This window comes from Lithobates pipiens, unplaced genomic scaffold, assembly GCF_037356315.1.
Source record: "Lithobates pipiens isolate NorthernLeopardFrog02 unplaced genomic scaffold, aLitPip1_a1.2 Scaffold_10, whole genome shotgun sequence".
Lineage (NCBI taxonomy): Eukaryota > Metazoa > Chordata > Amphibia > Anura > Ranidae > Lithobates > Lithobates pipiens.
In genome coordinates this window covers 173,547,112-173,561,818 of record NW_027507686.1, presented here as the reverse complement: position 1 = coordinate 173,561,818, position 14,707 = coordinate 173,547,112, and the positions used below count along the sequence as shown (strand labels likewise).

Here is a 14,707-nt window from a genome sequence, read left to right as displayed (position 1 = left end):
AGTGTTGATTGCCACTTTAAGCAAGCTGCTAGTAGGATTTAGCACTTCTTGAAGTTTGCTGAAAGCGGCAATCAACTCTATGAGCATGTGTGTTCAACACTTACAAACTGGAGCCGAATGGTACTTAACTTCGACAAAGCTTGCCAAAACTTTCTGTTCACATCACACTGCTTTTTAGACAAGCCAAATACACTGCCAGGGCCCTAACCATGTCCAAAGCATGAAGGGCCACCTCCTTGGGGTGCTTCGGCTTAGGATACAGATGGTAATACAATGTTCTCATTGATATGAAAAGCCGAGACCACCTTTGGCAGAAAAGATGGTTGCGGACGCAACACCACCTTATCACTGTGGATGATCAGATCGGGTAACTTGCAAGACAAGGCCGCCAATTCTGAAACCCTCCTGGCCTGATATTCTCAAACGGCGGTTTTTGAAGCGCCGACACCACCAGGTTCAAATCCCATGGGGGTAACAGTAGACACACCGGGGGGGGGGGGGGGACTACATGTCGTACCCCCTGAACGAAGGTACCCACTAAGTAATGCGATGCCAGGGGTCGTTGGGGGAAAAAAAAAAAAAAAAAAAGAAGAGATTTGCCCCTTTATGGTGCGCAATGCCAATTTCTGGTCTACTCCTTGCTACAGCAGGATCCTTGCTGTGGAAAAGGAAAGCGGATGCCATCCTTTCTCCTCACACATGGAGATGTAGGCCTTCCAGGTACAATGGTATATTTTCAGAGAAGAAGATTTCCATGCCCTCAACATAGTTGGAATCGCCAAGTCCGACAGACTCAGGTTCCTTAACACCTGGCTCTCAATAGCCATGCCGTTAAAGCCAGTGATGGTAAAGCAGGATGAAAGATTGGACCTTGAGATAGGAGGTCCTCTCGCAATGGCAGTCGCCAGGGAGCGTCTGCCACTAAACGCACCAGATCTGCATACCAGGGATGCTGAGGCCAATCTAGGGCAGCCAGTATTACTGGAAAGGCGTAGATCAGCTGGTATAAAAATAAGAAAAATACTGCGCTTACCTAAAAACCCAAACACCAAAAATTACTCTAAATATTTAGAAGCAGCAATTATTACGATGTGATACACATCAAAAGTAGACATAAAACAAAAAATATAACTGCGCTATCCCACAAAATTATTATTTCTAACAAATAATTAGACCTAGAATCTCCAGCAATGGTTCCTATGCGCATCAAAAGAAATATCGACAAAGAGTAATCACAATAAACCTGATGTGACTAGTGTTACATAAATAACCTAAGATAAAAGCAAAAAATAATAGACAGATATATGTAATTAATACAAATAGCAATACTTATCAGTCCCACTTATGTAACACTAGTCACATCAGGTTTATTGTGATTACTCTTTGTTGATATTTCTTTTGATGTGCATAGGAACCATTGCTGGAGATTCTAGGTCTAATTATTTGTTAGAAATAATAATTTTGTGGGATAGCGCAGTTATAATTTTTTGTTTTATGTAGATCAGCTGGTACTGATCCCACGGAGCCACCAGTGCGTCTGATGCGTCTAACCACGGATCTCTTGTCCTGGACACGAATCTTGGCACCTTCCGATTGAGACGGGAGGCCAGTAGATCCACATCTATTGTGCTCCACTTCAGGCACAGCAGCCTGAATGTCTTCGGATGCAATGCCCATTCTGGGTCCAGCATCTGTCGACTCAGATAGTCCGTCTGCCAGTTCTCCATTTCCAAGATGTAAATGGCTGACAGGGCCAGTACATGTCGCTCTGCCCACCGAAGTATGTGAGCGACCTCCCGAGCAGCGGCTGAGCTTCTTGTTCCCCCTTGGTGATTTATGTATGCCACCGCCGTGGCGTTGTCCGACTATATCCTGATTGGACGCCCTTGAAGCCTCACCGACCATGTGTGGAGACACAGCCTGATCGCCAACTCTGATTCTTTCGTCGACCAGAGGCCCCGAGTCGACTGAACCCCCATCACTCCACCCCAGCCGGATAGATTGGTGTCCGTAGTGATCACCGTCCATTTCAGAGGAAGGAAGGATTTTCTGGACTGAATCGCCGGGGACCTCAACCACCAGATCAGAGAGTCCCTGACTGGCTGGCTCACCTGGATCTGTCGATCTAGGGACAACAGACTTGTCCCATTTTACAAAGATCTCCTTCTGCAGTACTGTGGTGCGGAACTGGGCGTAGGGTACTGCCTTGAAGGAGGCTACCATGAGCCCCAGTACTCGCATGCAAAACCGGAACCATGACCACTTGCGGTTCATCAGAAGTTTTACCGCGGACTGTCTGCAATTTGTCTGAAGGGAGTCTGCAATTTGTCTGAAGGGAGAAAAACTCTCGCTTCCCTGAAGTCCAACAGTAAACCTAGGTACTCCAGATGCTAGGTCGGCACAATCACAACTTCGTTTAACAGCCACCCAAATTCTTGCAGGGTCTGCATGGTGATCGCCATATCCTCCTCTAATTCTGAGGCGGAAGATGCTCTCAGGAGGGGATCGTCCAGGTAGCCCACGATTGCAATCCTAACATTGTCTCAGTAACGCCAATGCTGGAGCCAGTACCTTCCCCTACTGCAAAACGCAGAAACCTTTGATGCCCAAGGCATATGGGTATGTGCTGGTACGCATCCTGGATGTCTAAGGATGCCAGCGAGTCCCCTTGATGGAGTGCAGTGACTACTGAGCGAACTGATTCCATTCTGAACCTCTGCACTTTTACAAAGTGATTGAGGGCTTTTAAGTCCAAGATCGGACAAACTACTTCCTTCTTGGAAACTACAAACAGATTTGAGTAGAATCCTTGGAAGCGTTCCGATTCCGGAACTGGTACCATCGCCCCGTGATTCAGAAAGTCCCTTACCGCCCCCAACAGGGCCTCCCAGTGAACCAGGGATACGGTATGCTGGAGGGGAAGAATCTGTTTGGCGGCCAAGAGAGAAACTATCTTGTAGCCTGTGGAGATCAGATCGCAGACCCATTGGTCGGATAACCGGGAGGACCACCGGACTGCAAACTCCCAAAGTCGACCCCCCACCCCAGACATGGGTGGGGGCAAACCTTCATGTGGTAGCACTTTTATTCGCAGGCTTGTTAGGCTTGCGGTTCCAGGGACATTTTTGGGCGTCCTTTCGGGCTGGGAATGTTAGTCAAAGCACCGGGCAGACGAAAAAGCCTTTGTGAGTGGAAAACAAGGGCCCTTGCCTGTGGCGTTGCTCCTTAGCTTTCCTGGCCTGGGGGAGTAGTATACTCTTACCAGTGGCATTTTTAATAATGTCATCTAAGGAGGCTCCAAAGAGCCGGTGGCCAAGGAAAGGAAGATCTGTCAGGGCTTTTTTGGATGCCTGGTCAGCAGACCAGCATTTTAGCCAAATCAGGCGCCTCGGCACCACAGCTGACACTGAAGCCCTGGATAGCAGAGGGAGAGTATCCAGGGCCGCGTCACAGACGTACTTAAGGCCTTGCACTAGATGATCTGCTAGTTCCACGCAGACAGGGGAAGCCTGTTGCTCTCCTAATTTGCGGTGCAAAAGTTTTGCCCACTCAGCCAGTGTGGATGCCAGTACAGGTCGCACGGCTGACCCCACAATCGTAAACAAGGAACGAGCCACCGCCTCGGCCTTCCTGTCCATGGGATCCTTGAATGCAGAAGTCCCCTCAACCTGGATTGTGGTGACTTATTTAACTTGGATACTGGGGGGTCTGCGACCGGAGGAGCTGACCAATTCTTGAGAAGGCTTTCCTCAAAAGGGGTAACGCACCACCATGATTTGGGGACCACAAAGGTTCGTTGCGGGCAACCCCATTCTTTGTAAATGAACTTGTCAATATAAGTTAGATACGGGAATACATTAGGTCAGTGATGGCGAACCTTGGCACCCCAGATGTTTTGGAACTACATTTCCCATGATGCTCATGCACTCTGCAATGTAGTGGAGCATCATGGGAAATGTAGTTCCAAAACATCTGGGGTGCCAAGGTTCGCCATCACTGCCTTAGGTGAACGTGCTGGCTTGCGGGACCCAAAAGGGACCGGTACATCAGCAGAGGATACTCTGGCTCCTGAATCCTCAGGGTATCATGCACAGCTAAGTGCTCCAACTAGCTTTGTCGCGCACGGACCCGGACGGGGACTCATCCTCACTGTTTGAACGGTCCTGGTCAGCGTCATCTGATCTGGACAGAGCAGGGGTCACCAGCCACAGCAGGGCCAGAGTCTGCATCAGAGCTCTGCCCAGAGGATGGGGGGGCAGGGGCCTCTTCAATGCACCTTTCTACCCACACACTGCCTCGATCTTAGCAACAAATGAATTGAGGACCGCCGGCAGGGTGTCCATGGGCACTGCGCAGTCCGCAGGTGACCTGGTTGCCATAGCCTGGATTTCGGGGGAAGAAACACCAGTTTCTGAAGCAATGCTGACCCTACTCGGTCTGCCACCTGAAGGGGACTTAGGACAGTGAAAGGTCCCACTCTCCTGCTGCCGCTGACTGGGGGGCTCCTACCTGCCGGATTCACCAACCTGAGGAGTTGTGTGCTGAATACAAAGCAATGCCTGCAGTCCCCAGGGGTTCCCAAGCACAAAAAACAGTGTCGGCAGCAGCCGTGGAAATGGGCACTGAAACGATCTGTACAGCGTGCTCAGGCTTTAGGAAAATGGCCGTCCGGTGTCCTGTACACAGACAGGAAACACAGGAAGCAAGGCTGTGAAAGCACATTTCATGCTGCTGCTAGAGAGCACTAAACAAACGTGCTCAGGATTCTGGAAAATGGCCGCCAGTGTCCTGAATAGGAAAACTCACAGAAAATGGCCGGTGAAGCCCACATAGACAACCTGCTCTGCCCATACCTAAAATGGCTGCAAGACATTGCCATGAGGTGAAAATAAAAACACCCCCTGCAGAGTCACAGTGCTGGCCCAACACAATAAAAACTCACAGGCACCTTCCAGGGACCCCCACACAGGACCCAGGACCACCGCTATCCATTCAGCCCCCTCATGACAGGTGAGAGTCCACAGAGTCCCTGCATAGGTTACACACACCGCTCAGCGGACACATGCAGCAACCCCCTCGGAGGGAGGATCGAGGGAAGATGGGGACAGGGGAGAAGGAGAGGTGGCCCCCCAAATCGATCTCCCAGGGAATGCCCAGCTGCTCAGCCCCACCGAAGCAGAGAGAGCTGTACTTTCCAGTCCTGAAGAGCTGGGAGACATTCCATTACAGACCCACTCACTGATCAGTACAGGGTGGCTGTTGGCCTCAGCATACTGTGAGCCAGACATCAGTAGCCCGGTCATATGTATGCCCCGGAGCGTAAAGCTCCCCAACCACCTCTGGAGCCGAGGTATGTCGTGGCCTGCCGAGCCGTAGCTGCGACCTGCACACGCTCGATGGCCGGACTGGGGAGACTACAAGGATAAGTGAACCAGCCCATCACCCAGCTGGCTGTTGATAGAAGATCACAGGATCATTCATCTGGCGCAAAAAGCAAAGCTTCTGCATCAAAAAACATGGCCATATGGGCCCTCAGGGTTCCTAGGTGCATCTCCTTCACTAGGCGAAAAAAAAAAAAAAAAAAAAAACTGAGTCTGCTAGGGCAGGCTGTGGGGGTTGTAGCCTAGGGACTGCCCCCTGGGCGCAACTAAAAGTTCTAAAGTGTTGTATTACAACTTGCCTAGTAATCTCCAGTTATAGGGCTGACAACCCATTTTGTTACAGAGAGAAGCTGTGACGGTCAGTGACTATAAGAGAAAGTAGAACTAAACTAAAATCGAACGTTTAAAAAACCTTGGGTATAATGAAAGTAGTAAAACTACTGTGTGTGGTGGGACAACCAAATACTTTTAAAGTGCAAAAAGTCAACTTTGCAATGGCCAGGATGAGAGCGCCTGTTCACAATGCTCTGCCCTTCAAACTGCTGCTGCCCGCATAGCTTTTTGGGCTACAGAGCCATGCAATAGAGGGCAGTGTGATTCGCATTTTATCGAATCAGTTTTTTTTGTTTTTTGTTTTTACGCAAACTTTATTAGATTGCTCGCCTCAAGGACTTCAGAGCCTCTCCTATCCTCTGGAACTCACTACCCCAATCTGTCAGGTTATCTCTTACTCTGTCCACTTTTAGGCGATCCCTGAAAAAGCATCTTTTCAGGGAGGCCTATCCTGCCTCTAGGCGACATCCGATTCAGAGTACCTACCTATTGTTTCACCAGACCTTCCCTCTTGGATTGTAAGCTGGCAGGAGCAAGACGCCTCTCACCCTAGTTTTGAATTGTACTGTTGGAGAAAATACACCCTTTACATTGTAAAGCACTGCACAAACTGTTGGCGCTATATAAATCCTGTATAATATTAGTGTACAGACACTTCATGTAAATGCACGGCAGAGAAATACACTGCCGTTCTGTGCAGTGACATGCAGCAGCATGTAGAGTGGTGTGATATTATGCAAACATTTTGCCTAATAATGTACTGCTCTGGAACACAGCTCCCTGCATTTTTTATGGCCAGCAAAGTTTGGGCTAGTTTTAACAGCGAAAAGTGGGTCAGACACCTTCTCTACTAATATTGGCTGTAATATACAAGAATCTGTGCTGTGTCCCCTTGATAACATTCTATTGGATGAAACGCATCGGGCAGGACATTTGGTGCTGACATTATGTTGCTGTACAATTCTGGATTGCCAGCGGCTGTCCAAGTGAGTGTTTATCCCGTGTTTTGTTTTTTGTTTTTTACTACTGGAACAATAAAATTTACCACACTAGGAAAATCCATATGGGCTCCTGGTGAGCTTTTCTGTTCTCAGCTGGATTCAGTTTAGAGCTGCCTGTGGGAGTAGTATGCTGCGATATCTCCAGAGATTTTTCTACTCATGGTTTAAAAGGCGCATTTGCTGCTGTGACGGCAGCCGTTCGTTCTGGCGAGTCTGAAGTTCACTCGTTGGTGGACACTTTTTGACACACTAGATTGGTGGATTCACATTCATACCTTCCATTTATATATACACCTTTGAACTATGCTTCGTCACTAGATATACCTAAATATGGATACAATATTGGCTAAAAAAAAGACAGAATATATTTTATGAGGCAAAGCTGTAATAAAATCCAAACACATGGAAACCAAGCAGAAAAAAGTTTGGCAGTACAACTCAAACAATGTTAAGAGGTTCATTAATTACCCTGCTCAACCGCGACACTGCCAGCGAAACTGAAGTTTTAAATTCTTCAGGATTCTTCTGTGCCAGGGTGGTGATCAGACTGGTGGCAGCAGTTACTACACCCTGCAAAAGAAATATAGGGCAATTCATTACATAAATATTGTGATATTCATATCTTCCTTAAAAGATACAGGTTTAAACCATTAAAAAGACTAAGGTGCAATCGCTGACCAAATTTAACTATGAATGGGAAGGTGTCAAGCCCCACCCCCTAGCATTCTCCCAAAATCTGTTTTTGGGTGAATGTTGTGCACACCTGGATACAACTTTGTTGTATTTTTCCATAAGGTGGTGCCCAATTACTTACTTTTATTTCAGTGGAATTAAGCATGCAAAAGTGAAAGAACTTTAGACAAGACTAGAAAAGCTTGTAACTGTATGCACTTACCAATGCACATAAAATGTCTGTGACCAATACGAATTATAATTGGCCAGTCACAGGATACAAACAACTGACACCTCAGTGCATCACCATTAAAAAATAACTGGAATTATTGTATTGAATGTTACTGAATAGGCAAGAGAACTTTCTTGCAACCAACCATTCTGTGTGCGAGTTATTCTTCCTGTGTACACAGTACAGGCTTCACTAATTATATAATAGTATACAGCAGAACGCTTCTAACTTTATATCAAAATTGTGTATTAGTTGTCTCGGCTACCTTCTGTGAACTACAAAAGAACACCTCCCTATGTAGGAGTTAGTGCAGAGCAGCCAAGTGCCAACCATGGCTCCCTCAGTGGAGCTAGTGAGCATAGCCACGAGGACAGGAATTGTGTTAGCTGTAAAAATAAAATAAAAAAATGGTCTTAAAAAAAAAAAAAAAAATTATATTAGTAGCCACCGCATCTAAGGACTGATGAGCTACAATATATTACAGTTTTGTTTTAACATGCACTATTAAAAAAAAAAATAAAAAAAAAAAAAAAAAAAAGTGTGTGGGAATTTTCTTAAACCTGACCACCTTTAAAAAAAAAAAAAAAAAAAGTCTTTCATCGAATGTCTACAAGTACCGTAACCTAATGTAATATACAGATTTTGAGACCACCCATAAATGTTTTAGAAAGAGACCTATTTCGTTTTCAGGTAATAAAAGAACACGAATGTCAATAAACACAAGCTCAGCTTCTGACTGCCTTACCAGGTGCTGATCATTAAGCAGATGAACCACTCGTGAAGTCCACTCATTTGTGAGTACCAAGTCCGGAGAGGTACGGTACAGACGCAAAAGGCAGAGGGCAGCACTCTGTTTAACGCTGTCCATGGTGTCTCTGGTAACACATACAGAAAATACTATAATATTAAGGCGAAAATATAGTAATAAATTGAGCAATAATCAATTTTATTTAAACTGCTGAGAAAGAGGAAACAAACTTTATAAAATAAGACACTGGCTTATTCACATCAAGAGGAACAGAAAAGTTAAATTTAAAACCCGATTTTAAAAAGTTTATTCCAAGGCTTACTTTAAAAACAGTCCCCCCAAATACTTACCTGAGCCCCATCACGACCTAGAAATGTCACAAGAGCAGTGGCTCTCCCAGGGTTTCTTCCTCATTGGCCAAGACAGCAGCATTAAACTGACTGCAAGTCATTGATTCTATGAGGAGCGTTTGACGGGTCAGCCTTTCCATGGATGGAACCCCAGATCCCTTTGGGCTTGTAATGGGATCAGCCGAGTTGAGGCTCAGGTGTTTCTCCTGATTCAAGGCAATTTGTAATCTTTTCCTCAACTTGGAAATCTTTCGTCAGACCTGGCTTTAGTTTGTTTTCGGAGAGGAGTTTTTTTTTCCTTGTTTGACTACTGTTCAGGCTGTGAGTCTATCTTTCAGCTATTTACACTTTTTGGTCATCCCAGATGAACCCTGAAGGGCAAGTTGGTTCTCATTCTTCTGAGTGGTTCAGATAAACCAGCATGCAATAGTCTTGTCTTAAAGAGGTTGAAAAACAGACATTTTTACCTATAGGTAAGCCTAGAATAAGGAGGATATTTACTGTGCTGAGGTCATCGGCGCATGTGCTCTGAAGAAATGGCCTCCCATGCCATTTCTTCAGCCAAGTGTGCGCATGACGTCACGCGTCTCTGGCCAGTCACAGAGCCAGAGTCCGCGGCCCCTAAAGAATACAACAAACTAGCAACAAAGAAAAAAAAAAAAAAAAGAAAGGGAGAAAGAATAAACGGGAGAAAAATAGGAAGGGTCCTAGATTCATAGTTCCCTGGTATTAGCGCACACCGCCACAGCAGACAATGAAACACACTCTTTACTCATGAGGGCCCTTCTCACCATTGCCAAGGCTCCCAGACAGCATTATGCTGCTCAACCATGTCAGTGAGACAAGCGATCAGTGCCTACATAATCTCTACATCCTTAATCCTAGTGTATAATTCAATGGGGGGCAGTGGTGTGCGTTTTCCAATAGAGAGCCATCAGGCAATTAGCTGCCGTCAAGTTATGAAGTGTCAACTTTTTAGCAAGTTCAGATAATTTGGCTGGAAGTAGCCCTAGTAAAAAAGGCCTTAGGACAAAAAGAGAAGGGTCAGATCTATGAACCTTTGAAGGAGGTCTTCTACTGACTTCCAGTAGGGGTGTAATGATTAGCACTGCAAATAAATATGAAACAAGGTACCAAGATCTTTACAGCATAGCCAGCCGTGATCTGAAGCTAGGGGATGCATAGCTTTAAGGAGGGGGTTCATATACCAAAAATAAAGTACTTTATATGTATTTTCTTTGTAAAGAGTGCATATTGAACTCTTGGTAGTTTGGGACCATATAATCTGCTAGTGAGGCATGCATAGCTCCTCAAATCTCTTGATTTGTATGGTGTCAAGTATCTGTTTCCAATGCAAGGCTGCTTTCCAGTCTTCGATTCTCATGTTTTTCTACCAGATGGAGGTGGCATATCATGATAGCAGCTTCGGTTATAAGTTCTTTCAGGCAGCTTTTGAACTGCAGGCAGTACCCTTTTTTTTTTTCCTTCTATCATTCACATTGGACCTGACAGCTATTTAAAGTGTTGCCCACCTCCCACAACTGGACTACTTTTGGAGGTCCACAAGATGAAAGACTTCCTGTGCTCCTCAAGCGACAAGAGCATACATAAGCTTTTTGCACGCATTGTAAAATCACTTTGTCTAAGTTGAGGGACACAGGTCCGACCCCTCTGTCTATAATCATGCTCTTAGTATGGTTTTTCCACAAAAATCGCAGCATGTTGCCAGTGGATGGAGTTATCCTGAGGTGGCCTACAATTAATTTTCAATCCTCCTGTACAGGGAAAAATATAACCCAGAAGGTATTAGACTTCCTATGTCGCTCAATGGACACCAAGAAAAAGGATTTTATGGAGAGTAAAAATCATATTTTACATAATGAAAAATGAAATAATCCAGTATGAAAACCTACTACATTTACAATGGGTAAAGAAAAGAATCACCCTTTAAAAAAAAAAAAAAAAAAAACATTTTCTGAAGTCCTACGTTTCATATGGGGTAACAAGAGGCGTCAGATACAAAAGTGAACACTACACACCGAAAACCATGGGGGGGGCTTGGTCTTCCCAATATACAGGCATACTGTCAATCAGCCCAGATAGCCCAGCTGGCTTACACTACAGCTAAAAGTTCAGTCCCCCTTTGGGTCTATGTAGAAGCACTTGCTTGCCACCCGCTTGCAATAGGATTCTTAATGTGGCTTCCCAACCGTATACGCCTGCCTATTTTATGCCCTACTCTATCACACTCCTTAGCAGCATGGGATAAAACACGCAACCGCATGCCTCTATCATCCCCCCAAACACCACTGGCTCCCATTTTCTGCAACCCAGAGTTTTCACCTGATCTTATTCCGCAATTGTTTCAGTGGTGGCTCAATAAAGGGCTGCTGAGAATTGGAGACTTTCTTAATGGGAACCAACTATACATTACACAATATTTCAAAGACAAATTTCTAATGCATCCAAACTTAAGTGGTAGGCCCCCTTGAACTGACTTGTCAAACTAGAGTCCTACAGAGGGGTCGGATATCAGTAATATATACCTCCATTACTGAACCAGATACAAAGCTTGCTTATATGGACCAATGGGAAAGAGATCTGAACCTCACCTTTGATCAGACTTGGCAAGATATTTCTTATCAGTTATCCAAAATTTCCATTAATAACACTCTTGAGGCCAACTACAAAACGCTCCTACGCTAGCCACATGGAAAAAGGAATTCTGGTCAGAGGAGACTAAAATTCAATTATTTGGCCTCAACACCAAACGATATTGTCTGGTAGACAGCCAATACATCTCACCATCCAAAAAACACAATTACTATGGTAATGCATGGAGGTGGTAATATTCTGTTGTGGGGTTGCTTCTTTGCAGCAGGGACTACAGCACTTGTCAGGAGAGAATGAAAAAGGTATGGAGAAAAATACCATCAAATGCTTGAGGAAGATTTGCTGCCCTCTGCAAGAAAGTTGTCAATGGGAAGGTGGTTTACCTTCCAACATGACAATGACCCAAAGAACACAGCAAAACAACCACACAGTGGTTGAATGAGAAAAAGATGAATGTCCTTGCATGGCCTAGTCAGAGCCCAGACTTGAACCCCATTGAAAAACCGTGGAGTGACTTGAGTCAATTCTGCAAAGAAGATTGAGCAAATATTACAAAGTCTATATGTGCAAAGTTAGTGGAGGCATAGCCAAACAAACTAAAGGCTGCAATTAAAGCAAAAGGTGGTTCAACAAAATACTGACACAAGGTGTGATCTTTTTTCAATGCAGGGATTCGGTTTTTGAATTTTTTTTTTTCTGACATGTTGGTGTTCGATCATTCACTTGGATGTAATAAGTTGCACTGTGTAACTACAGCAGGATAAAACAAAACACGGTCTTCATTTCAGGCTGCAAAGCAGCAAAATGTAATTAGGTTAAATGGTTGTTACCCCACTTCAATGAAATCTTATCCCCTCTGTACCTCAACATGTGTCCCTGTGCCTGTGTTCTGTAAAAAATCTGCTGATCTGTACGGATACAAGCGCCACTCCGGGCACACGGCTAATGCCTCCTCTCTCTGGCTCACAGCTGCAGTAAACAGGGCCGAGCCACCACACTGACATCAGCCGTGGAGGAAGGGGAGAGAAGAGACAGAGCCGACAAACAGATGAGTGCCTGGAGTCTCCGATTTTGTTTTTACATTAAACGGGTACACGTTAAAAAAAAAAAAAAAAAAAAAAAAAAAAAAAGGTACAGCGGGATAAGAAGATTTCATGGCAGATAAAGAGGAGCGGGGGGTACAAGCAGGGAGGGAAGGGGGGGGAGAACAGAGGACAAGGAAACAAGGAGAGCTGCAGATCAGGGCTGCGGCTGACGGAATCACGCAAACGGACCAATGTCAGGGCTCAGCAGCCATTATTATCATGGTCTGTTTGCAAAGGGGAGGGTACAGTCAGGCAGGTTTTTAGGGTATACAGGGGTCCAAATGACATAGCACAAGCACTGTGCTGTATAATATGCTTTAACCACTTCAATACCGGGGCACTTAAACACCTTCCTGCCCAGACCAATTTTGAGCTTTCAGCGCTGTCGCACTTTGAATGACAATTGCGCGGTCATGCTACACTGTACCCAAATTAAATTTTTATCATTTTTTTCTCCACAAATAGAGTTTTCTTTTGGTGGTATTTGATCACCTCTGCGGTTTTTATTTTTTGCTAAACAAATAAAAAAAATACCGAAAACTTTGAAAAAAAAAAAAAAATTTTTTGTTTCAGTTTCAAAACTTTGTAAATAAGTACATTTTCTCCTTCACTGATGGGGATACACTGATGGGCAATGATAAGGCGGCACTGATGGGCACCGATGAGGTGGCACCAATGAAGTGGCACTGATGAGGTGGCATTGATGGACACTGATGGGTGGCACTGATGGACACTGATGGGTGGCACTGATGGGCGACATGGATGGGCACTGATAGGTGGCATGGATGGTCGGCACAGGTGGGCATGGGTAGGCGGCACAGGTGGGCATGGATGGGCACTGATAGGCGGCATCGTATTATAATATACTGTACTAATGGATGCCAATCAGTGCCAAACAATAATGCATGCCAATCAGTGATGCCCATTGTGGGCACTGATTGGCATCCATTATGGGCACTGATTGGCATCCATTGTGGCACTGACTGGAATCCCTGGTGGTCTAGGGTGGCATACCTTATCCTGGGCATCCCTGGTGGTCCAGTGTGGGCATCCTCGGGGGGGCTGTGCTGATAATCGATCAGCACAGGCCCCCCCTGTCAGAGGAGCAGCCGATCGGCTCTCCTCTACTCGCGTCTGACAGACGCGAGTGAGGAAAAGCCGATCACCGGCTCTTCCTATTTACACTGTGATCAGCCGTGATTGGACACGGCTGATCACGTGGTAAAGAGTCTCCGTCGGAGACTCTTTACCGAGATCGTAGTTGCAGGGTGTCAGACTGACACCCCGCAACAACGATCGCCGCGATGCGTGCCCCCGGGGGCGCGCAGCGGCTCATAATCCTGATCACATCATATGACGTCCGATCAGGATTATGAAACCACTTTGCCACCGTCAATTTGTAATAGGGCGGGCGGCAAGTGGTTAAAGGAACAGTATTGGTCGTATTTTCTTTTTGTTTTGGGGTTAAATGCTTTAACCAGCCACCACAGTTCTATACCGCCGCAGGAGAGCTTGGCCGCGCAAATCAGCATATCGGGACGGAAATCCCTTTAATGGCTAGAGCAGGCACGCACGCATACAGCATGCACACATGGCCACCCGCCACCCGTTATCGCTCCAGAGCCAGAACGGGCATCTGTCAAGGTAAATCAAACAGATCCCCTGTCAGGGGGGTAGAGAGGGATAGTCTGTTCCTAGTGATCAGGAACAGGGCTCTCTCTACCCCCAGTCAGTTCACTCCCCCCACAGTGAAGTGAACATTTAACCCCTTGATCACCCCCTACTGTTAACCTCTTCCCCGCCAGTGTAATTTATACAGTAATCAGTGGTTATTGTTTATCTATTCACCGTTATAATTTCACTGGTCCCAAAAAAAAGTGTCAAGTGTTTGATCTGTCCACCACAATGTCGCAAAAAAAAAAAAAAAAAAACACACGTTGATCACCGTCATTACTAGTCAAAAATATAATATAAAACACACAGATTAGATAGATTATATCTATCTGCAATAAGTGTATATTGATTGGTTTTCGCATTGGTTTAGCATCTAAAAAAATAGGGGATATATTTATGGCATTTTTATTATTATTAATAAAATATATATAATTATTAATAATAATGCCATAAATATATCCCCTATTTTTTAGATGCTAAACCAATGCGAAACCCAATCAATATACGCTTATTGCAATTTTTTTACCATTAGAAGCATTCAAATTGGTCTAAACTGATGAAGAAATTTGTTTTCAATTTTTTGTAGCAAAAAAAAATAAAATTTTTGAAAACCGCAGA

At 45.1% G+C, this 14,707-nt stretch overlaps 1 protein-coding gene across 4 annotated transcripts in view; it reads right to left on the bottom strand.

Annotated features, from left to right (window-relative positions):
- AP2A2 (adaptor related protein complex 2 subunit alpha 2) overlaps positions 1 to 14,707 on the bottom strand; it is a 270,817-nt gene that overhangs the window by 98,212 nt on the left and 157,898 nt on the right. For all 4 annotated transcript variants that reach the window (XM_077459935.1, XM_077459943.1, XM_077459951.1 and 1 more), the window contains exons 5-6: positions 8,365 to 8,494; positions 7,184 to 7,285 (exon numbers count right to left, since the gene is read on the bottom strand). In XM_077459935.1, the coding sequence (XP_077316061.1) occupies positions 7,184 to 7,285; positions 8,365 to 8,494 (232 nt within the window). The remainder of the gene's footprint in view (positions 1 to 7,183; positions 7,286 to 8,364; positions 8,495 to 14,707) is intronic.